The sequence below is a fragment of the Oncorhynchus kisutch genome, linkage group LG28 (genome assembly GCF_002021735.2).
Source record: "Oncorhynchus kisutch isolate 150728-3 linkage group LG28, Okis_V2, whole genome shotgun sequence".
In the NCBI taxonomy this organism is placed as follows: Eukaryota; Metazoa; Chordata; class Actinopteri; order Salmoniformes; family Salmonidae; genus Oncorhynchus; species Oncorhynchus kisutch.
In genome coordinates this window covers 1,677,055-1,701,543 of record NC_034201.2, presented here as the reverse complement: position 1 = coordinate 1,701,543, position 24,489 = coordinate 1,677,055, and the positions used below count along the sequence as shown (strand labels likewise).

The 24,489-nt window shown below is 42.0% G+C and overlaps 1 protein-coding gene across 1 annotated transcript in view; it reads right to left on the bottom strand.

Annotated features, from left to right (window-relative positions):
• Positions 1–24,489, bottom strand: part of LOC109873150 (collagen alpha-1(XXIII) chain) — a 154,769-nt gene that overhangs the window by 70,331 nt on the left and 59,949 nt on the right. Inside the window, exon 3 of the mRNA XM_020464716.2 lies at positions 3,700–3,744. Within this exon, the coding sequence (XP_020320305.1) occupies positions 3,700–3,744 (45 nt within the window). The remainder of the gene's footprint in view (positions 1–3,699; positions 3,745–24,489) is intronic.

Here is a 24,489-nt window from a genome sequence, read left to right as displayed (position 1 = left end):
CAGTCCGCCCCCAGCTAGTCCACCCCCAGCCAGTCCGCCCCCAGCTAGTCCGCCCCCAGCCAGTCCGACCCCAGCCAGTCCGCCCCCGCCCCCGCCAGTCCGCCCCCGCCCCCAGCCAGTCCGCCCCCAGCCAGTCCGCCCCCAGCTAGTCCGCCCCCAGCCAGTCCGCCCCCAGCTAGTCCGCCCCCAGCCAATCCCCCCCTGCCCCCAGCCAGTCCGCCCCCAGCCAGTCCGCCCCTCAGCTAGTCCGCCCCCAGCCTGTCCGCCCCCAGCTAGTCCGCCCCCAGCCAGTCCGCCCCCAGCCAGTCCGCCCCCAGCTAGTCTGCCCCCAGCCAGTCCGCCCCCGCCCCCAGACAGTCCGCCCCCTGGCAGTCCACCCCCAGCCAGTCCACCCCCAGCCAGTCCACCCCCAGCCAGTCCGCCCCCGCCCCCAGCCAGTCCGCCCCCAGCCAGTCCGCCCCCAGCCAGTCCGCCCCCAGCCAGTCCGCCCCCAGCCAGTCCGCCCCCAGCTAGTCCGCCCCCAGCCAGTCCGCCCCCAGCCAGTCCGCCCCCAGCCAGTCTGCCCCCAGCCAGTCCGCCCCCAGCCAGTCCGCCCCCAGCCAGTCCGCCCCCAGCCAGTCCACCCCCAGCCAGTCCGCCCCCGCCCCCAGCTAACATAACGTTCTGATAACCATATGTTTCTTAGAGCTTGGTGAGAGCTTGGGTGTCCATCCTGAGGTCCTTTTGCATACAACTTTCCACAACTTTCTGCGGGATAGTTGCTTGACTTTGGGACATTCTCAGCACATTTAAGGAACGTTATTTACTTGGAATTTCATTACTTCAACAGAACGTTGGTTACATTTAATGTACATTTTCATTGAATTTCATACTCAGTTCATATAGTAACTGTATCCACTGGGGAGTGAGGTGATTGCCATCTAAGAGCCAACATCGTTTTTGCGGCAGTGCTGCCTGCCAGCAGTAATAGTATGTTCTCAAATAATCTGGAATGTTCTCAAATAGTTCAGAGAACGTTCAGAATCAATGTTCTTCTGTGGGAATTTCAGTACTTTAGCATTATGTTTCCTGCAGGTTTCCTCATGTTTCTATTTAAAGTCATGTTCACAAGTTGTTCCAAGAACAGAAACAATGTTCTTCTGTGGGAATTTCAGTACTTTAGCATTATGTTACCTAAAGGTTTCTTCATGGTTCTATTTAAAGTCATGTTCTCATACTGTTCTAAGAACATTAAGACCGCTTTCCATGAAAACGTTAGTAAGGTTCAGTAACGTTCTAAGAATGTTGTTTAAAAACATATATTCCACTCTCAGAACGTGAAGAAAACGTTTCATAAGAACTACAAGAAAACCTTTTGTAACGTTTAGAGAATGTTCAAAAAATGTAATTTAAAAACATATAACTCAGCAAAAAAGAAACGTCCTCTCAGTGTCAATTGCGTTTATTTTCAGCAAACTTAACATGTGTACATATGTGTATGAACATAAGATTCAACAACTGAGACATAAACTGAACAGGTTCCACAGACATGTGACTAACAGAAATTGAATAATGTATCCCTGAACAAAGGGGAGGGTCAAAATCAAAAGTAACAGTCAGTATCTGGTGTGGCCACCAGCAGCATTAAGTACTGCAGTGCATCTCATCCTCATGGACTGCACCAGATTTAACAGTTCTTGCTGTGAGATATTACCCCACTATTCCACCAAGGCACCTGCAAGTTCCCAGACATTTCTGGGGGGAATGGCCCTAGCCCTCACCCTCTGATCCAACAGTTGCCAGACGTGCTCAATGGGATTGAGAACCGGGCTCTTCGCTGTCTTGCAGGAAATCACGCACAGAACGAGCAGTATGGCTGGTGGCATTGTCATGCTGGAGGGTCATGTCAGGATGAGCCTGCAGGAAGGGTACCACATGAGGGAGGAGGATGTCTTCCCTGTAACGCGAGTTGAGATTGCCTGTAATGACAACAAGCTCAGTCCGATGATGCTGTGACACACCGCCCCAGTCCATGCCTCCACCTCCACCTCCAAATCGATTCCACTCCAGAGTACAGGCCTCGGTGTAATGCTCATTCCTTCGACGATAAATGCGATTTCGACCATCCATGTTGATGAGCATGGACCCTGGACATCTTTCTTTTGGTGTTTTTCAGAGTCAGTAGAAAGGCCTCTTTAGTGTTCTAAGTTTTCATAACTGTGACCTTAATTGCCTACCGTCTGTAAGCTGTTAGTGTCTTAACGACCGTTCCACAGGTGCATGTTCATTAAATGTGTATGGTTCATTGAACATGCATGGGTAACAGTGTTTAAACCCTTTACAATGAAGTTCTGTGACATTATTTGGATTTTTACTAATTATCTTTGAAAGACAGGGTCCTGAAAAAGAGACGTTTCTTTTTATGCTGAGTTTATATTCGTTCTCAGCATAAACAAAACTCTCTCTAGCCTCTATTTTGCTAAGTGTGTTCAGGTGTGTTGGCCATGCACACTAATTGGCCAATAATGAGTGCTTGTTTCCTTTGAAATGGGATCTGTTTGAATAGACTAAAATAAACAACTTTGTACGTGTAAAAAACACAGCATGCTGGCTGCATCCTTTAGGCGCATTGGACTAATTCCAAGAATAAATAAATGAAGATTATAGGTTTGAATCTCACTGATGCTGTGTCACAAAAAAAATGCATGATTCACTACTAATGAATTTCACATGTGTCCTATCTGTGCTTGTAATTTCTTATTGAAACATTCAGTGAAAGTTTTAAGGAAGTCAACAACAACAACAAAACACCTCAAAGCAACTTATAATTTCCATTCTCAGAAACTTTCAAGGAACCAGAGTAAAATGTTCTCAGAACCTACAAATAAACTTTCTCAGAACAGGAGACATTTTCACTTCTGTTCTCAGAACGTTGAATTTTTTTTAAAGTTCTACCAGTCAGGAGACGTCTGGCTTCATTCCCACAAACAATGTGAAACCAAAAAACATACATTCCCGTCCGTAGGCATGTCTGAAAGGGTTCTGAGTATACGTAAGTCTGTGTATAATTATTCCTGAGAATGGATGGATTTCCTCAGATGAAACAGAGAGAAGTGAGGCTAGCCAGGCAGGCGATACTGGCAGGGTGAAAAGTCATTCACCCAAGGAGCCTGCAGCTGCACACTGTCAAAACTCCCCTGGCTGGCTGCAACTAGGGACTATTGGGAGGTACTGTACAGTTCACTCACCGTGGGTGATTTTATTTGGCCCCCCCAAGTTTTCTGAGAAAAAAATAAATATAATATTACAGTATATATATATATTTTTTTTTTTTGTTGTTATTGTTGGACATAAAAGACTAAGTCAGCTTCAAGTGATTTTAATTTCAGAAATCTGCTCCAAAGTATTCCCACACATAATAGAGAGATATATGTGATTGTATATACTGTAAATACAAGCAAGGTTTGAAATGATTCTCTTTTAGTCAAATATTATATCTGTTCGGGGCTTCTTGCTGTCAGTCTGCAGTCTACAAATGATCTATAATTATGTTCCAGCTCCCTGGCCATCCACTCAAGAAAAAATCATCTCGCGGCTGAGTCTAATCGATGATCCCTGGTTTACCCCATGACACACATCAACATACCCATTAACACACACTGCTGAGGAAGATAAGCATTGAAAACATTGAAGGAGCATAGAAAAAATTAAGAATATCACCAGGGTCGCCTTGTCTTCCCAGCCTTCCCCGTTTTCCTGGAGGCCCTACAAGGATGACAAAGAGAGAGGAGCAGAGATGATTTATTCGTCTGTTTATTAGCTTACTAATTTAACATACAGGTTGCCTATATTTCCCATTCAATAAATTATTTGTTTTTTTCAAGTGCAACAGCTGAATTGCATTAAAATGATTTCACTTTCATTTGAACACATCCCCTGTCTTTTGTTGTCACCACAGTTTGGGATTACAGCTTCAATAAACAAACCTATTTCATAGTGTGTAACTTCCAGTATACAGCTTCCAGTGGGGAATGATCTGTTGACTTCTCAGATATCTGAACTAGTCAGGAAGTGACCGTGTTTGTACAAGTCCGATAAGGTTCTTCCATTACAGAGCATCATTTGTGCGTAGAGACAGGAGGAGATGGCGAACATGACCTGACAAAACTGGTGCTATGACAATGGGTCAACAGATCACTTAACTGTTGAGGGAGAGAGTCTAGGAGGCTGATAGACTTGGTCAATATCAGAGACTCAGCGTGAGAAAAAATGGCCTTTCTCTTTCCCATTCCTGAAGACGGGCTCGGGAATGAGTGTGGAAGCTTCCCCTGGCGTGTTAACCCTGAAGATAAGGGAGATTAGAAAAGGGCTATTTCTGACAGCAGCGACCGTGGAACACACACACGCACGTGTCCCCTCAGCTTTTCCCTGGCTGCATCTGCAGGAAGGCCCCAGGCCGACCAACAGTGACATCACATGCAAGCCGTATCGTTAACCGCCACATGGATCAGGGACTGCAGCCATCACACAGTCCACCCAGATCAAACAAGACCAACTGACACCACACTCTCCACAGATATGTTCAACATGCTTTCACCCTGACACACTGGCCCAAGAGTCATAGACAAACACATGCAACGTATGAGGGCTCAAGAACAAACGACAAGTATGGTATTAATAAGAGCATACTGTGCTAAGATCATATTATTTGACCAATTGCTGCAGCTCGCATGCAGGGGGAGGATGGCTACTCTCAGATGACGTGAGCGCAGTATAATTTTTACCAATGGGACGATTCCTTGGACACAATGCACAACTTAGAACTGAACAAAACAGTTTGAATTAACGTTAAAATATGAATGTGAATGTCCTCTTTGTTTTATTCAACAAATTCAACATGTGCAATTTGCATGCCTATTTGAGCGTTAGACAAATATATCAGCGTTCCAGGAAAAAAGGGAACAGTGTTTCCAAACTATTATTGCCAATTTGCGAGAGGACAGGCCTACATCTTTAAAAACTAGAGTTCTATTGCAGATCTATGGTGAGTAAACCCTCTACCCCGCCCTCGGTCTGTCTGCTGAAAAATCACGACACCAAATCCCATGTAAAAGAAAGAACATGCGGTTTGTACACTAAAACTTTGTGTGCGTGATATTGCCCCTCTTCAAAACGAATCACGATCAACATCCAGCAAGAGATATAAATTTAAAAAATGCGCACGGCAGGACCCCACGTGATTTAACTCGACCCATAGTCACAAAAAAAACATCATAAAGCACTTTCCCCTGATTCCATAAAATTAGAGAGCTGTATATTTAAGTATACTTTAATCAGAAATAAGCTAGTGTTATCACAGAATACCATGCAAATCCTGATAGTCAACAAAAAAAGATATTGTGATTAATATTTTTTGACCTATAGAAAATAACAGTAGAATGTGTGTGCTGTACATCATTTCACAGGCTAATGAAGATTTTGAAAAAATACATTGCATACCTATACTATTCTCTCTCTATTTACAGTAAGATCATGAGACTGGTATGGCTATAATTGTGGTGAACACAAAGAATGTCATTTAAAAAATTCGTTTTGGTAGCTGACTCTCTCATGATCTTTAGTAGGTATGGAAGAGGTCCAGTGGAAAGGAGGGCACAAACACTATCTTAATAGGGAACTTCAATCACCAGGTACCATAAATTGTGCCAAAGACCCACACCTCTACCAGTGTTGGATTAAAAGCCTTAGCAGTACTGGAATGCTCACATGAATAGAGGGAATTCATAATGAATTCCATGGACATTCATTTAGCAGGTGGTACGTGATCATTTCTTTATTTTTTTTTACAACACAAAAGACCTTATACTGTGCTGAGGGTGTGAAAGGAGGAGGAAGGAGAAATAACTGGGGTCGACACCCCCATTCACTTGGCATCAAATTCACACCAGACGTGGATTATCGGTGCTTATCCACATCTTAAGATACCACAGTGTAGCTGCAGGATGGACCCAAAGTAAACCTATAGCAGAAATGGCCAACACAGGAAGGAGCTTTTTTTTCTGGGCCAAGATTGAGTGTTGTATGGATCTGGGTAAATCCACATGCACATTAACTTTGGCAGAAGAATCAACCTGGCAGAACATGCAAACAAAACAGTATCTTTTGAAGCTTAGTTCTATATTGCTAGATAGCCCTAGAGGTAAATATATTAAGAACGAGTCTGATACAAAAACAAAAAGCAATTGATAAGAGTACATTTTTAGGGAGCATGTATGATACAAAAATGCTGTCATAGTGCAATATTATCTACAGAGAATACTAGAGTTGTTGTTAGTTATGGTAAGGGATATGTTTTATCTTAGACAATCTCTTGGGTCTGTAGAGACAGCGAGTGAGCATCCGTTTCCAGTTATGTGTCTCTGATCCTAGTCCTACCTATAGAAACTGCACATAAAAACAACGATAAACTGTCATGCCCTGATCTGTTTCACCTGTCCTTGTGCTTGTCTCCACCCCCTCCAGGTGTTGCCCATCTTCCCCACTTATCCCCTGGGTATTTATACCTGTGTTTTCTTTCTGTCTGTGCCAGTTTGTCTTGTTTGTTCAAGTCAACCAGCAGTTTGTCTCAGCCCCTGCTCCCCCCCCCAGTCTCTCTTTTTCTCATCCTCCTGGTATTTACCCTTGCCTGTCCTGATGCTCAGCCTGCCTGCTGTCCTGTGCCTTTGCACCTACTCTGGATTAATGACCTCTGCCTGACCTGGGCCTGCCTGCCGTCCTGTACCTTGGCCCCACTATTCTGGATTATCGACCCCTGCCTGCCTTGACCTGTCATTTGCCCGCCCCTGTCATTGCAATAAACATAGTTACTTCAACACAGTCTGCACTTGGGTCTTACCTGAAACCTGATAGTAAACAGTAAATCACAACTACAGCCTCTTCTACTGTGGCCGGGATACAAATCGAAGACACATTTGTGTCCTCTCCCTGCCTTAAATGAGGATCTGCACTCCTCATCGGACAAATGGATGACAGTTGACATTGACAACAGTGATTGGTATTACAGTTAAAGTTGGAACAAGCGAAAATCTTAGTCACTTGAAGATTGAACTTATTCCTCCAAGACGAGCAACCTGATGTTGTTGCTATATAAACCTACGTCTAATGATTGGTCCTCTGTAGCTCAGTTGGTTCGAGCGACGGCAAGATAGAGGACCTTATTCCTGGGACCACCCGTACATGAAAATGTAAACACGCATAAATGTAAGTTGCTTTGGATAAAAGCGCTTGCTAAATGGCATTATGATTTCTATTATTATTAAGTTTGAAGTTGACAGATAGGGGAACATCTAAAACCAGGAAAAGGTTTGATTTAAATGTATTACAACTGGTCCACGTGATAGAGAGCCAGCTGTAGAGTGCTGGCTTAGTTATAGGAGGCATAATAAAACACCATTAAATGGAAGAGAAAATATCCCGTTGTCCAAAATCAACACATTCTCCATTACGGTGAAAGAAACACGAGCGACACATCCAATTTCTGCTTAAAAATAGACTTTAGATCTCGACAGACCATTGTTTTCACGCTGGGCTTGTTCTGAGAAGCGATTCTTGCTCATACTTGTCGTTACTCTTTAAAAAATGTAATATGCATGATACCCATTGACTATTAAAGGATATAACTTCGTGAGCGTAGTTCAACTGTCTTACCCTATCAGATCCGAAAATATAGCTTTTTCTAATCCATTATTTGGAAACAATGTAATTGTAAAAAAAAACAGTTTTAAATTGCAAATCCATCTTGTGATTATGATCTTTAGCTGATGTCACCAGAAAATATATTTCACTCCCTGCCAGCCCTAATGCTCAGAAAGTTTCATATGAAGACAGCAGTGTCATAAGTTCATTATTCACTACTGAACAAAAGCTAAAATGTTCTATGCAAATTTTATGCATTAGGCTACACATTTTCCTTCTACAATCTGATGGAAGTTGAAGTCTACACACTACAGGCAGTCTCTACCAATAGTAAGACTAATAGCTCACAGCACTTCAAAGCAAACTCTCCAGGTAGCTAGCATAAAGTATGGAACCATGGGTGGAATGAACAGATCCTTGCCCAAATGATACTAATCTAGTGATGACACACAGTACCAGTCAAAAGTTTGGACACACCTACTCATTCAAAGGCTTTTCTTTATCATTACTATTTTTCTACATTGTAGAATAATAGTGAAGACATCAAAACTATAAAATAGCACATATGTATTCATGTGGTAACCAAAAAAGTGTTAAACAAATCTAAATATATTTAAGATGTTTGATTCTTCAAAGTAGCCACCCTTTGCCCTGATGACAGCTTTGCACACTCTTGGCATTCTCTCACCCAGTTTCATGAGGAATGCTTTTCCAACAGTCTTGAAGGAGTTCCCACATATTCTGAGCACTTGTTGGCTGCTTTTCCTTCAATCTGCGGTCTAACTCATCCCAAACCATCTCAATTGGGTTGAGGTCGGGGGATTGTGGAGGCCAGGTTATCTGATGCAGCACCATCAGTTAGTGTTGGATTCTAAATAAATCAAAGACAGTGTCACCAGCAATGCACCATCACACCTCCTCTTCCATGCTTCACAGTGGGAACCACATGTGCAGAGATCATCTGTTCACCTATTCTGCATCTCACAAAGACACGGCTGTTGGTACCAAAAATCTCAAATTTGGACTCATCAGATTTCCACTGGTCTAATGTCCATTGCTCATGTTTCTTGGCCCAAGCAAGTCTCCTCTTCTTACTGGTGTCCTTCAGTAGTATCCTCTGCAGCAGAGGTAACTCTGGGTCTTCCTTTCCTGTGGCGGTCCTCGTGAGACCCAGTTTCATCATAGCGCTTGATGGTTGATGCGACTGCACTTGAAGAAACTTTCAAAGTTCTTGAAATTTTCCACATTGACTGACCATCATGTATGACAGTAATGATGCGCCATAATATGGACTTTGTCTTTTACCAAATAGGGCTATCTTTTGTGTACCACCCCTACCTTGTCACAACACAACTGATTGGCTCAAACACATTAAGAAGGAAAGAAATTCCACAAATGAACTTTTAACAAGGCACACCTGTTAATTGAAATACATTCCAGGTGACTACCTCATGAAGCTGATTGAGAGAATGCCAAGAGTGTGCAAAGCTGTCATTAAGGCAAAGGGTGGCTACTTTGTAGAATCTCAAATATAACATATATTTTGATTTGTTTAACACTTTTTTTGCTACCACATGATTCCGTATGTGTTATTTCATAGTTGTGATGTCTTCACAATTATTCTACATTGTAGAAAATAGTAAAAATAAAGAAAAACCCTGGAATGAGTAGGTGTGTCCAAACTTTTGACTGGTACTGTAGGTCTGATGAGGAGGACCACTCAATCATAAAAAGCGCATAATGCTATAGAGACTACCAAACACATGCTACTGAGCAGCATCAGACACTATTGTAATGTGAACAACAGCCTATTCCCAGCAAAAGCTCTGCTTACAGTTTTTCTCAATTGCTTAAACATAAAAACTGATTCCAGTAGCACCTTTTTGTCATTCCCAAAAACTCACACACATTTCCCATAACCATAAACACTATTCACCTGTTTCCACACATTTCAATATTCAAAAATCTTTCTGCAAAACCTTACACAAAAGTTGCCAAATAAATCATTCATTCAGGAAACACATTCTTTCAATGTACAGTGCCAAGCGAAAGTATTCGCCCCCCTTGAACTTTGCGACCTTTTGCCACATTTCAGGCTTCAAACATAAAGATATAAAACTGTATTTTTTTGTGAAGAATCAACAACAAGTGGGACACAATCATGAAGTGGAACGACATTTATTGGATATTTCAAACTTTTTTAACAAATCAAAAACAGAAAAATTGGGCGTGCAAAATTATTCAGCCCCCTTAAGTTAATACTTTGTAGCGCCACCTTTTGCTGCGATTACAGCTGTAAGTCGCTTGGGGTATGTCTCTATCAGTTTTGCACATCGAGAGACTGACATTTTTTCCCATTCCTCCTTGCAAAACAGCTCGAGCTCAGTTTAAGTTAATACTTTGTAGCGCCACCTTTTGCTGCGATTACAGCTGTAAGTCGCTTGGGGTATGTCTCTATCAGTTTTGCACATCGAGAGACTGACATTTTTTCCCATTCCTCCTTGCAAAACAGCTCGAGCTCAGTTTAAGTTAATACTTTGTAGCGCCACCTTTTGCTGCGATTACAGCTGTAAGTCGCTTGGGGTATGTCTCTATCAGTTTTGCACATCGAGAGACTGACATTTTTTCCCATTCCTCCTTGCAAAACAGCTCGAGCTCAGTGAGGTTGGATGGAGAGCGTTTGTGAACAGCAGTTTTCAGTTCTTTCCACAGATTCTCGATTGGATTCAGGTCTGGACTTTGACTTGGCCATTCTAACACCTGGATATGTTTATTTTTGAACCATTCCATTGTAGATTTTGCTTTATGTTTTGGATCATTGTCCTGTTTGAAGACAAATCTCCGTCCCAGTCTCAGGTCTTTTGCAGACTCCATCAGGTTTTCTTCCAGAATGGTCCTGTATTTGGCTCCGTCCATCTTCCCATCAATTTTAACCATCTTCCCTGTCCCTGCTGAAGAAAAGCAGGCCCAAACCATGATGCTGCCACCACCATGTTTGACAGTGGGGATGGTGTGTTCAGGGTGATGAGCTGTGTTGCTTTTACGCCAAACATAACGTTTTGCATTGTTGCCAAAAAGTTCCATTTTGGTTTCATCTGACCAGAGCACCTTCTTCCACATGTTTGGTGTGTCTCCCAGGTGGCTTGTGGCAAACTTTAAACAACACTTTTTATGGATATCTTTAAGAAATGGCTTTCTTCTTGCCACTCTTCCATAAAGGCCAGATTTGTGCAATATACGACTGATTGTTGTCCTATGGACAGAGTCTCCCACCTCAGCTGTAGATCTCTGCAGTTCATCCAGAGTGATCATGGGCCTCTTGGCTGCATCTCTGATCAGTCTTCTCCTTGTATGAGCTGAAAGTTTAGAGGGACGGCCAGGTCTTGGTAGATTTGCAGTGGTCTGATACTCCTTCCATTTCAATATTATCGCTTGCACAGTGCTCCTTGGGATGTTTAAAGCTTGGGAAATCTTTTTGTATCCAAATCCGGCTTTAAACTTCTTCACAACAGTATCTCGGACCTGCCTGGTGTGTTCCTTGTTCTTCATGATGCTCTCTGCGCTTTTAACGGACCTCTGAGACTATCACAGTGCAGGTGCATTTATACGGAGACTTGATTACACACAGGTGGATTGTATTTATCATCATTAGTCATTTAGGTCAACATTGGATCATTCAGAGATCCTCACTGAACTTCTGGAGAGAGTTTGCTGCACTGAAAGTAAAGGGGCTGAATGATTTTGCACGCCCAATTTTTCAGTTTTTGATTTGTTAAAAAAGTTTGAAATATCCAATAAATGTCGTTCCACTTCATGATTGTGTCCCACTTGTTGTTGATTCTTCACAAAAAAATACAGTTTTATATCTTTATGTTTGAAGCCTGAAATGTGGCAAAAGGTCGCAAAGTTCAAGGGGGCCGAATACTTTCGCAAGGCACTGTAATTAACTTAAGTCATCACAACCTAAACTCAAAGAGCACACCTTCCTCCAGGTGAAAACACTAAGCCTCAAAATGATTAACACACCAATCAGAATTGCAAGATCAATAAATAGGTTCTAGAGGCATGTCCATGTGCTTTGGGACAATGGATCCTAACAATGCCGAAGTTGCAAGACTACAGAGGATGAGGATGAGGATGAGGACGAGGACGACGAGGACGACGATAACAACAACAACAACAAAGTCCAGTAATCTCAGATGAAATCCGTGCCACCTTTTAAAATGATAAACTTGGATTAGCTAACACAACGTGCCATTGGAACACAGGAGTGATGGTTGCTGATAATGGGCCTCTGTATGCCTATTAAGATATTCCATAAAAAAATCAGCCGTTTCCAGCTACAATAGTCATTTATAACATTAACGATGTCTACACTGTATTTCTGATCAATTTGATGTTATTTTAATGGACAAAAAAAATTGTTTTTCTAAGTGACTCCAAACTTTTGAACGGTAGAGTATGTGAGTACTACGATGCGATAGTAATTTAGACAGGTTACCTTGGCGTTCTTGGGGCACAGGGACTATGGTGGTCTGCTTGAAACATGTAGGTATTACAGACTGGGTCAGGGAGAGGTTGAACATATCAGTGAAGACACTTGACACTATGCTCTGAGTACCCATCCGGGTAATCCATCTGGCCCTGCGACCTTAGGAATGTTGACATGTTTAAAGGTCTTGCTCACATCGGCTACGCAGTGATCACACAGTTATCTGGAACAGCTGTTGCTCTCATGTGTGGTTCAGTGTTGCTAGCCTCAAAGCGAGCATAAAAGGCATTTAGCTCATCTGGTAGGCTCACGTCACTGGATAGCTCGCGACTAGGTTTCCCTTTGTAATCAATGATAGTTTGCAAGCCCTGCCAAATCCTGTATTGATACTTTGCCTGTTTAATGGTTCGTTAGAGGGCGTAGTGGGATTTCTTATGTGTCCGGATTAGTGTCCCGCTCCTTGAAAGCGGCAGCTCTAGCCTTTAGATCAGTGTGGATGTTGCTTGTAAACCATGCTTCTGGTTGGGATATGATACGTACGCTCACTGTGGGGACGACGTCATTGATACACTTATTAATGAAGCCAGTGACTGATGTGGTAAACTCCTCAATGCCATCAGAGGATATAGTTATGGTCAGATATGCAAAATGGAAGGCGAGGGAGAGCTTTGTATGCATCTCTGTGTGTGGAGTAAAGGTGGTCTAGAGTTTATTTGTCTCTAGTTACAGAGGTGACATGCTGGTACACATGAGGAAAGATGGATATTAGTTTTCCTACATCAATGTCACTAGCCACTAGGAGCACTGCCTTTAACCGTATATTAAGGTTTATTTGGAATTGTAGACATTTGCAGCTAACATCCGATTTACCCCATACAGTGCATTCGGAAAGTATTCTGACCCCTCTCCGTTTTTCACATTCTGTTACGTTGCAACCTTATTCTAAAATGTATTTTTTTTAAATGTCCCTCATCAATCAATACCCCATAATGATGAAATAAAAACTTTTTTTTTTAGAAATTTCAAAAACAGATATCCCTTTTTTACATAAGTATTCAGACCCTTTGCTATGAGAATCAAAATTGAGCTCAGTTGCATCCTGTTTCCATTGATCATCCTTGAGAAGTTTCTACAACTTGATTGGAGTCCACCTGTGATAAATTAAATTGATTGGACATGATTTGGAAAGGCACACACCTGTCTATAATAGGTCCCACAGTTGACAGTGCATTTCAGAGCAAAAATTAAGCCATGAGGTCAAATGAATTATCCGTAGAGCTCCGAGACAGGATTGTGTTGAGTCACAGATCTGGGGAAGGGTACCAATACCCATACCAAAACATTTCTGCAGCAGTGAACGCCCCCAAGAACACAGTGGATTCCATAATTCTTAAATGAAGAAGTTTGGAACCACCAACACTGTTCCTAGAGCTGGCTGTCTGGCCAAACTGAGCAACTGGGGGAGAAGGGCCTTGGCCAGGAAGGTGACCAGGAACCCGATGGTCACTATGACAGAGCTCCAGAGTTCCTTCCTTCCAGCTGAACAACAATCTCTGCAGCACTCCAACAATCAGGCCTTTAGAGTGGCCAGACGGAAGACACTTCTCAGTAAAATGCGCAGTACATCCAACTTGGAGTTTGCCAAAGGGCACATAAAGGACTCTCAGACCATGAGAAACAAGATTCTCTGGTCTGATGAAACCAAATTTGAACTCTTTTGCCTGAATGCCAAGTGTCACATCTGGAGGAAACCTGGCACCATCCCTATGGTTAATCATGGTGGTGGCAGCATCATGCTGTGGGGATGTTTTTCAGCGGCAGGGACTGGGAGACTAGTCAGGATCGAGGAAAAGATGATAGGAGCAAAGTACAGAGAGATCCTTGATGAAATCATTCTCCGGAGCACTCAGGACCTCAGGCTGGGGCGAATGTTCACCTTCCAACTTGAAAATGACCCTAAGCACACAACCAAGACAACGCAGGAGTGACTTCGGGACAAGCCTCTGAATGGCTTTGAGTGGCCCAGCCAGAGACCGGATTTGAATCCGAACTAACATCTCTGGAGAGACCTGAAAATAGCAGTGCAGTAACACTCCTCATCCAACCAGATCCTCTCAGAGCATGAGAGTATCTGCAGAGAAGAATGGGAGAAACTCCCCAAATACAGGTGTGCCAAGCTTGAAGCATCATACCCAAGAAGACTCAAAGGTGCTTCGACAACTGACTAATGGGCCTGAATACTTATGTAAATGTGATATTTCATTTTTTTTTTTTGCAAATATGTCTATAAACCTGTTTTTTGTTTTTGCTTTGTCATTATGGGTTATTGTGTGTAGATTGATGAGGGGTGGGGGGAAACAATTTAATCAATTTTAGAAGAAGGCTGTAACATAACAAAATGAGGAAAAAGTTAAAGGGGTCTGAATCCTATCTGAATGCACTGTAAGTAATTCAATAAAATGTAACGAAACATATGAGATGTAGTTTATAATATTACAGTTGAGCAGCATTAAGTAGTCTCACAAAGTAAGGCATATGTTTGTTGTAGTATCTGTCAGTCAAAGCAGGGGTAAGGTTCAGTTTGTGACTGGACCGGGTAGATCTGCCACTGACATCGATTCTCGTCTGAGGCAGCCGTTTGTTGTTATCCTGGGATTATGTGAGCTTCTGGGCAAAGTATCTGCAGACGTGGGCACAGAGGGCCTCCAAGGACTGCAAGCCCAGGTCATTGCATGCAGAGTCATAGGAGGTGTAGGTGGGGCCCATGATGATTTTGGTTGCACATTGTTGGATCTTCTCAAGTTGTTTGTGTTGGTGGGCTGTGAGACCTGAGTGCCATACTAGAGTGGCATACTCGAGCACTGGACAGATAAAGCAGGTGTAGACTGTCAGAAGGTCTTACGGGGGAAGTTTTAAGTGGCATAAATAGTTCATCATAAAGAGCCTTCGCTTCCCCTCTGGTGGTAATGTCGGAGATGTTTGTGCCCCATTTTATGTTGGCTTGAAATGTCACACAGAGTGCTTTGGCACTGGACAGCACCTCAAATGTGTGGCTGGAGACAGATAATGTCAGAGGTGGGTCAGGATTGTGGCTGAAACAGGAGTACATGACTTTGCACTTTGCTGGGTTGAGCTTAATCTTGTTTTGTTCTGACTAGTCGGCTAGTTGGTTGAGGTCCTGCTGTATGGTGGAAGTGTCGCATATATGTCTTAATTCAATTAGGTTCAGGTCATCCACCAAGGCCCAGGAGTTGGATAGGGTTCCTTCTGATTCACCATTGACGTGAGCCACGAATACAATTGGACCAAGCCGTGTGCCCTGGGGGAGGCCACAGGAGAGTTCTTGGGCATGGGATAGAGTCTCATGGTATCTTGTCACCTGGGTATGGCCGGAATGAAAGTTGCAAATCCATGGCGTGAACTCTGGTTGGACAGATAACTGAAAAAAATATGTTTCACTGCAATGGTGTCATCTACAAGATCAAAGGCCTTGCTGTGGTCTGTCAGGATCCATGTGTTGGAGGTGCATCTGGTATCTGCTGTTCTGTACAGCTGGTCTGCCATGCTTGCAAGGCTCCATCACTTAATGGGTTTCAGAACTTGGCTAAACCTCTGGTCATCTAGGTTTTAAAACACCCTCCTCAACCGCCCCTCAAAATGTGTTTTGGATTATTTACCAGGGGAAAGATATTCCTAAATAGATTTCCTTTCATATTTGATCTGTGGCTTTTTAATCAGTAACATTTCCCTGCTAGCTTCACAGGCAAATATTCCCTTTGAGTGCCAATGTAAGTACATACTGTACTTCTCACACAAATGAAAAAGGACTTTGATTTTTCACCCTTCATCAACAACTTGAAGGTTTAAGGTTTAAAACCGTTCTACCCACCGACAAGAGTGGTCTACATTCACTCAGCTCCTTAGCTCCATGAATGGCAGAGTGATGGCTGGAGTGTATTCTCTGGCATGATCAGACATAAAGGTTTAAAAATGAATCACAAGCATGAGGCAGGAATACAGCAGGGGTCTTCTACCTGGCAAGCACAGACACCAAAAGAGACTACAATTCAGATTTTAAGATAATGATCACATTACATTACTATGTTTTTCAAGGCATACTTTATGAGGTCTGCAAAGAGTGAATTTATTTTTGTTACAGTTAAGAAAAGGACATAAAGGTAATAATATGATTATAGTATATGTACAGTCTGTTAGATTGGGGGGTATGTGATGCCTAACACATTAGAAGGACCAAAAGACCTATGGTATTATTAGCAGACTACATCTGGATGGTGTACAGATGAGAGACAACAGTATCCAGAACCAAAAACTATTCCCACATAGTGAGAGATGACGGTCTTCATCCTTCACCACTGCATATTACATTTGACATAAAACCAAATATGAAGATTTGTGTGTCTGTTGAATAAAACCAGTCAGCAGAATCAAACTAAACCTTGGCCATAATTGAAGCCATGGGCGATGGCAGATTTATCCATTCAGCTGATGTATTTGTGTTTTTGACTCGAACCCAACTCAAATGCCTAGGCATAATGAAGCTTTAGAGGTATGGTTATCTTTCTTTACAACAGGTTATGTTGTACTCCCTGAAACATATTTGGGAGAGACTATAAATGTGAGGCATTCTTTTCTCAAAAAGTGGCAACTTTTTCAAGATTGAAGATTCATAAGTCACACATCAGGACGCGTATACATGCTGTATTGCCATGAGGCTGAGAGACAAATGTGCCATTTCATAGCTAACCTCATGCTATTATACACATTTTGCAATGAGGCTGAGCGAATTTGACATCTTAAAGCTCATTTCCGGCTATTCTACACATTTTGCCATGAGAGGAAATGTTGCAGTTTTACAGCTAATTTCTTGTCATTCGAAACACCTTTGTCGTGGCTTATGATCAGATTCTATCTGGGGAGGGGGAAGGGGGCCCCCAGAGCCAGTTGCCTGCCCCCCCACCCGCAATGTGGGTGTGTGTGGTACGCCAGTGAGAAAGTCTTAATGAAGATTTACATTGACACATATAACATCATAATCAACATTGACATTTTCAGCACTTTGTGCCGTCCTTAAGACAGCACAAACTCATCTTGGGACTTCTACTATGCTAAGGCACAGAAAATTCAGTTGCTGGTATAATGGATACACTGGATGAGAATTTGGAAATAATATAGAAATTAGCACAAATCTCTCTTCGAAGGCTATAGGCCTGATGGGTAGAATGTGAAATCATGGTGTGATTATCTGTAGAGGAACATGGTATCCCAGTGTCAAATAGTTTAATGGCGTTCCACAGAGAGATCACTCTGTGCACCAGATGGGCTCTGTAAAGAAACCTGGAATGCATCTTGGCCTCATTCATGTGGACCAGTACAGCAAATGTTTCTTACAAAATTAAGGAGAAGCGAGGGAAAGAGAGTGAGAGAGAGCTCGTTACAGTTGAAGTAGGAAGTTTACAAACACTTAGGGTGGAGTAATTAAAACACATTTTTCAACCACGCCACAAATTTCTTGTTAAAACTTCTTGAGTGTTGGGGGCAGGATTTTCGTTTTTGGCTAAAAAACGTACCCATTTGAAACTGCCTATTTCTCAGGAACAGAAACTAGAATATGCATATAATTGTAAAAAAAACACTCTAACAGTTCCAAAACTGTCAAAATATTGTCTGTGAGTATAACAGAACTGATATTGCAGGCGAAAACCTTAGGAAAATCAAACCAGGAAGTGGCTTCTATTTTGAAAGCTCTATGTTCCATAGCCTGCCGTTGCTCCATTTAAAGGGATATCAACCAGATTCCTTTTCCTATCGCTTCCTCAAGGTGTCAATAGTCTTTAGACATAGTTTCAGGCTTTTATTTTGAAAAATGAGCGAGAAAGATAACTTTGCGTCAGTGGATAGCTGGGTGTTCGCATGAGTTTAGCTTACGCAACAGAGTGGGGCAGCCATTGTCTCTCCCTCTCCTATTGACAAAGCGACAGTCCCGGTTGATATATTATCGATTATATATTTTAAAAACAACCTGAGAATTGATTATAAAAAACATTTGACATGTTTCTGTGGACATTACAGATAATATTTGCAATTTTCGTCTGCGATGTCGTGAATGCTCGAGCCTGTGGATTTCTGAACATAACGCGCCATACAAATGTAGGTATTTTGGATATAAAAATAATCTGTATGGAACAAAAACATTTATTGTGTAACCGGGAGTCTCGTGAGTGAAAACATCTGAAGATCATCAAAGGTAAGCGATATAATCTATTGCTTTTCTGACTTTCGTGACCAATCTACTAGGCTGCTAGGTGTATGTAATATTTTGTCTACTGAGAGAGATGTTCTTACATAAACGCTTGTTATGCTTTCGCCGAAAAGCTGTATTGAAATCTGACACGCCAGGTGGATTAACAACAAGCTAAGCTGTGTTTTGCTATACTTGTGATTTCATGAAAATTAAATATGTTTAGTAATTTAATTTGAATTTGGTGCGCTGCACTTCAGCGGGTGTTGATGAAAATGATCCCGCTACCGGGATGGGTGCGTCAAGAATTAACAAATTATAGTTTTGGCAAGTCGGTTAAGACATCTACTTTGTGCATTAATTTTTCCAACAATTGTTTACAGACAGATTATTTCACTTATAATTCACTGTATCACAATTCTAGTGGATCAGAAGTTTACATACACTAAGTTGACTGTGACTTTAAACAGCTAGGAGAATTCCAGAAAACGATGTCATGGCTTTAGAAGCTTCCGATAATTTACATCATTTGAATCATTTGGAGGTGTACCTGTGGATGTATTTCAAGGCCTACCTTCAAACTCAGTTTCTCTTTGCTTGACATCATGGGAAAATCCAAAGAAATCAGCCAAGACCTCACAAAAAAAATTGTAGAACTCCATAAGTCTGGTTCATCATTGGGAGCAATTTACAAATGCCTGAAGGTACCATGTTGATCTGTACAAAAAATAGTGAGCAAGTATAAACACCATGGGACCACGCAGCTGTCATACCGCTCAGGAAGGAGACGTGTTCTGTCTCCTAGAGATGAATGTACTTTGCAAATCAATCCCAGAGCAACAGCAAAGGACCTTGTGAAGATGCTGGAGGAAACGGGTACAAAAGTATCTATATCCACAGTAAAACGGGTCCTATATCGACATAACCTGAAAGGCCGCTCAGCAAGGAAGAAGCCACTACTCCAAAATTGCCATAAAAAAGCCAGACTACGGTTTGCAACTGCACATGGGGACAAAGATCGTACTGTTCTGATGAAACAAAAATAGAACTGTTTGGCCATAATGACCATTTTTATGTTTGGAGGAAGCCGAAGATCACCATCCCAACCGTCAAGCACGAGGGTGGCAGCATCATGTTGTGGGTGTGCTTTGCTGCAGGAGGGCCTGGTGCACTTCACAAAATATATGGAATCATGAGGGAGAAAAATTATGTGGATATATTGAAGCAACATGTCAAGACATCAGTCAGGAAGTTAAAGCTTGGTCGCAAATGGGTCTTCCAAATGGACAATGACCCCAAGCATACTTAAAAAGTTGTGGCAAAATGGCTTAAGGACATCAAAGTCAAGGTATTGGAGTGGCCATCACAAAGCCCTGACCTCAATCCCATAAAAAATTTGTGGGTAGAACTGAAAAAGCGTGTGCGAGCAAGGAGGCCTACAAACCTGACTCAGTTACACCAGCTCTGTCAGGAGGAATGGGTCAAAATTCACCCAACTTATTGTGGGAAGCTTGTGGAAGGCTACCCGAAAGGCTTGACCCAAGTTAAACAATTTAAAGGCAATGCTACTGAGTTTAAATGTATTTAGCTAAGGTGTATGTAAACTTCCGACTTCAACTGTATATTTTGTATTTTCTTCACTTTCAGTTATTTAGCGAGGGAATGCAGCTAGCTACTACTCGCCTACACAAACTCCCGGCTCAAGCAGAGATGGATGCTATGTTACCTAGCTGGCTATGGTTATCCAACACTGGAACTCCTCATAGTCAAGGTAAGCTTTTGGTTTTATACATTTACTACCACCGGGCCCGCCGGTGTAACTGCTAAACTGCTTGATAACTGTACACTGTACTGCATGATTGTAGTGGGTTTACTAACATGTTAGTTCTAGTAGCTACAGTATGTTGACTTGACATTAGCTAATATGGTGACAACGATGTAGGCTGTGTGTAGCGTTTAGCGGTTATGATATTAAGGTTTGGCTTGGAAATATTTTTTCACCTGGGCACAGACAGCCGATGTGTTGTGCACTAAAGTCTACAAGCGAAGGGAAAATATAAGAGGAGTAGAGCACGTAGATGTGAGAAGGAATTATCCAATGATCAAAGGGATCATGCTGTTTGTATGTAGCTGCTATGAAAGTGAAATGTGTTTGCGTGTGATCAGGGGTGTATTCATTCCAGTGATTCTGTTGAAAAACATTTCTTAAACGGAAGTAAACGGAACGAAACGGGGATAAACATACTTGAATTTGTCTAATAGAAATTTTTGTTTGCAACTGCTAGACGAATGATTACCCTAGATCAGATCAGCTAGATGCAGGCAAGATTGTGCAAGGCAGTATTGAATGTGTCAATGTCTGTCACCTTGATTACCCAAACTTTCATTCATTGACTGGGTTGTACCAACCTCATTATGGGTATAGGGGAAATTAGAGTATCATATAGAGCTATTGATGTTACATTGAGCTGGGTGAATGGAATATGAATGACAGTCATCCAATATGCTGCAATAGAAATAAGGCCCTGCTCATAAAAACATTATCGCCCTCCCTCAACTTAAACGGACCGCCTCTGCCCTCCACTCATGGACAGGCACCTGTGTGTACAAGAAGTGTTGATGTCTGAATACGTACTTAATCTTTCGCATGTGTTTTAATGCATTATACGTAGACAACAGGAACATGGTTGCGCTGAAATAGACTTCCACAGAAGACTGTGAAAGCTATGACTGTGTCAGTGTGCCTGCTTATGAGTGCGTGACTTGCATTTGCCCATATTCATTCCTGATCTGTTTTCTTTCACAGTGTATATACTGAATGAGCTAGAATAAACAGTCAAATAGTGATCTAAGATAAAATATTTGTGAACAGGATATAGTTTGCTGATGCCCCTAAATTCCATTATGCTAGAACAAAATGGATTCTCAGAGGCCTCTCAGATTCAGGCCGTTTTCAGGGTGCCGGTAAAGGCTGTTGCCTTAACCTTCTCAAGACCATTTACTTCAACAGTGTTTAGCTGATTCAGAAGCTAGCTCAATACCTAAATGTACGTCAATGTCCATTCTTATCAGTGGTCTTGTTACAACATTCAGAAGTGAGGTTAAACCCACAGTGGTCTCAGTGGTACTCCCTCAGACTAGTGACGAATGTACTGAACTCAAGGTGAGATTACTCTGGCAGTGTGATATACAGGTCACATGAATGACTGCTATGGGTCTGATACTGAGAGGAAATATCGGTGTCAGCTCCTAAAGTAGAGGGGCTGACCAGAGGAGGTCTTTCCCACCCTGGTTTGAGTTTGTGAGTTGGGTGAACTTGCATAGAGCATATAGTGGACTTCCTTCATGCTAATTGGTAACAGGCATCATACAAATGTTCTTAATAATAGGTCTATTGCCAACAGGTAAAATGAAAGGAGGGTAAATCGCATTTTGAGTTTTGATTGACCAACCCAGTATCACAGAGTGTTGTTTAATATACTTCTAACCACAAGCTAGGGGAAAAACTCACTTTAAACAAAAGTACAGTGTATCCTCTTTATCCACTGTTAAACCCAACCGAGGTCAGTGACGACAAGTTCACTTAGCTTTATGCTTGACCTTGAAAATCATGCTATTAGCAAGCAGTGTTCTGGCTCAAATCAACACACAAAAGTCACAGAATGATCTGTAGCACACATATGGTTGACTTTTTCGTGTAACGTCTCTCGTCAGAATGAGGATCGGACCAAAGCGCAGTGTGGTAAGTGTTCATGATTTTTATTTATCAAAACACTCTAACAAAATATCAAAGTGAAAACACAAACAGTTCTGTAAGGCAAATAAACTATACAGAAAACAACTACCCACAAAACACAGGTGGGTAAAGGCTGCCTAAGTATGATTCCCAATCAGAGACAACGACAGCTGCCTCTGATAGAGAACCACACTTGGCCAAAAACAAAGAAATAGAAAACATAGAAATAAAGAAACTAGAATGTCCACCCTAGTCACACCCTGGCCTAACCAAAATAGAGAATAAAAGCCTCTCTATGACCAGGGCGTGACATTTCACCAGAGGGTTGTTTGACATTTCTGCGGTAATTTGACCATGATAACAAGTTTAGAAGCTGGCTGCTAAACTAATTTAGCAATCTAAACAATTTTAGCTGTCAGGGATTAATTGACTGACGATCAGTGACTGGGGTGGGTGGGGAATTGATCTAAGGGCCTTGGGCCACAAGTTGCCCATCTCTGCCCAACACTTTTTGGCCCTGACAGAGATATGGATCACCCGGGAGGACACTGCTACTCCAGCTGCTCTGAGTGCTCTCTCATAGTCCGAGAGCATCTGGTAGTCGCGGTGGTGGCACAGGGCTTCTCATTTCTCCAAAGTAGGAGATTTTCTATTTTCTCCCTCAATGTGACTCAAAAAGAGGAAACTAGGCATATGTTGCACATCACTACCTCACAGGAGAGGTATTTCAACATAAACATGTATTTTTTTATCAAAATGCAAAAGGCAGAATCAAATAACATTTTATTGGTGACATGCACCGAATACAACAGGTGTAGACCTTACAGTGACATGCACCGAATACAACAGGTGTAGACCTTACAGTGACATGCACCGAATACAACAGGTGTAGACCTTACAGTGAAATGCTGAATACAACAGGTGTAGACCTTACAGTGAAATGTTGAATACAACAGGTGTAGTAGACCTTACAGTGAAATGCTGAATACAACAGGTGTAGTAGACCTTACAGTGACATGCTGAATACAACAGGTGTAGTAGACCTTACAGTGAAATGCTGAATACAACAGGTCTAGTAGACCTTACAGTGAAATGCTGAATACAACAGGTGTAGTAGACCTTACAGTGAAATGCTGAATACAACAGGTGTAGTAGACCTTACAGTGAAATACTGAATACAACAGGTCTAGTAGACCTTACAGTGAAATGCTGAATACAACAGGTGTAGTAGACCTTATGGTTGGGTTGACTGGGCTGATGGAAACATGGAATGCTGGTACAATTTTGTACATGCCGACAAACAATTTGTCCGTTCGACATGTTGGGATCTTTTTGTCTGTAAAATGCATATGGCGGTGGAAACACGGTGGACTTGGAGTCACATGATGATATGTTGTGTGGTCCTCCCACTATGACTCGGGAAACCATGCAGTTAGTTCGGCTACAGATGAAATCCATTGTCAAGAAACTTCACAGGGTGGTGAATATGCAAGGTGGTGAGCTTGATGCTCCTTTCCAATAAATATCCAGGGTCTTATTTTGGTGACATGATGATCGATGCTGCCATTTGATAAATACGAATAATATAGCTGTTATCCATAATAATCTCATAATCTAGGTAGCCGTGCAAAAACCAGAATTCTACAATATCCGCATGAAAATCTGTTGCTAATTGGATTGAAACCTAGCTAGTGACTGAGTTATGGGGTTGTCCCTCCTAGCTATCTTAAGATGGATGCACTAACTGTAATTTGCTCTGGATAAGAGCATCAGCTAAATGAGTAAAATGTCAAATGCAACATAAGGGCATTTTTTTTTTTTTTTCACCCAACCTAAATCCAATAACATGGTGACATTTTTTGTTGATTTCACGTTGAATTCACATTAGTTGACAATTCAACCAAATGTAAATCAAAACTAGCCGTTGAACTGACATCTGAGCTCAGTGGAAAGGCTTTTGGGGCTTGAATGTAGCAAGTAACAGAATTCCTTAGAGGTTTTAACAGTTTTTTTGTATATCCTAGCGAGGTTTAGAGCGCGCAATTTGGTATGCCACTTCCATACCAGGCTGGAGTACCCCCTTGTTTCATGTTCACAGCTTTATCAATAGTCCTCTGTTGAATGACACACACGTCTGAGCTTATAGAACTGGCTCTTGGGTATGCCTATTTTAAGGGCATTAGGATGAGCGCTACTTGCTAGAAGGAAAGTGTGTATCTCTTTCTGATACAGAGTGGTGATAAGTTCCCCATTATTAACCTCTATCCACATGTCCAAGAAATGGAACCGCCTATGGTCATATTCAACAGAGGACTTCAGGGCAGTGTT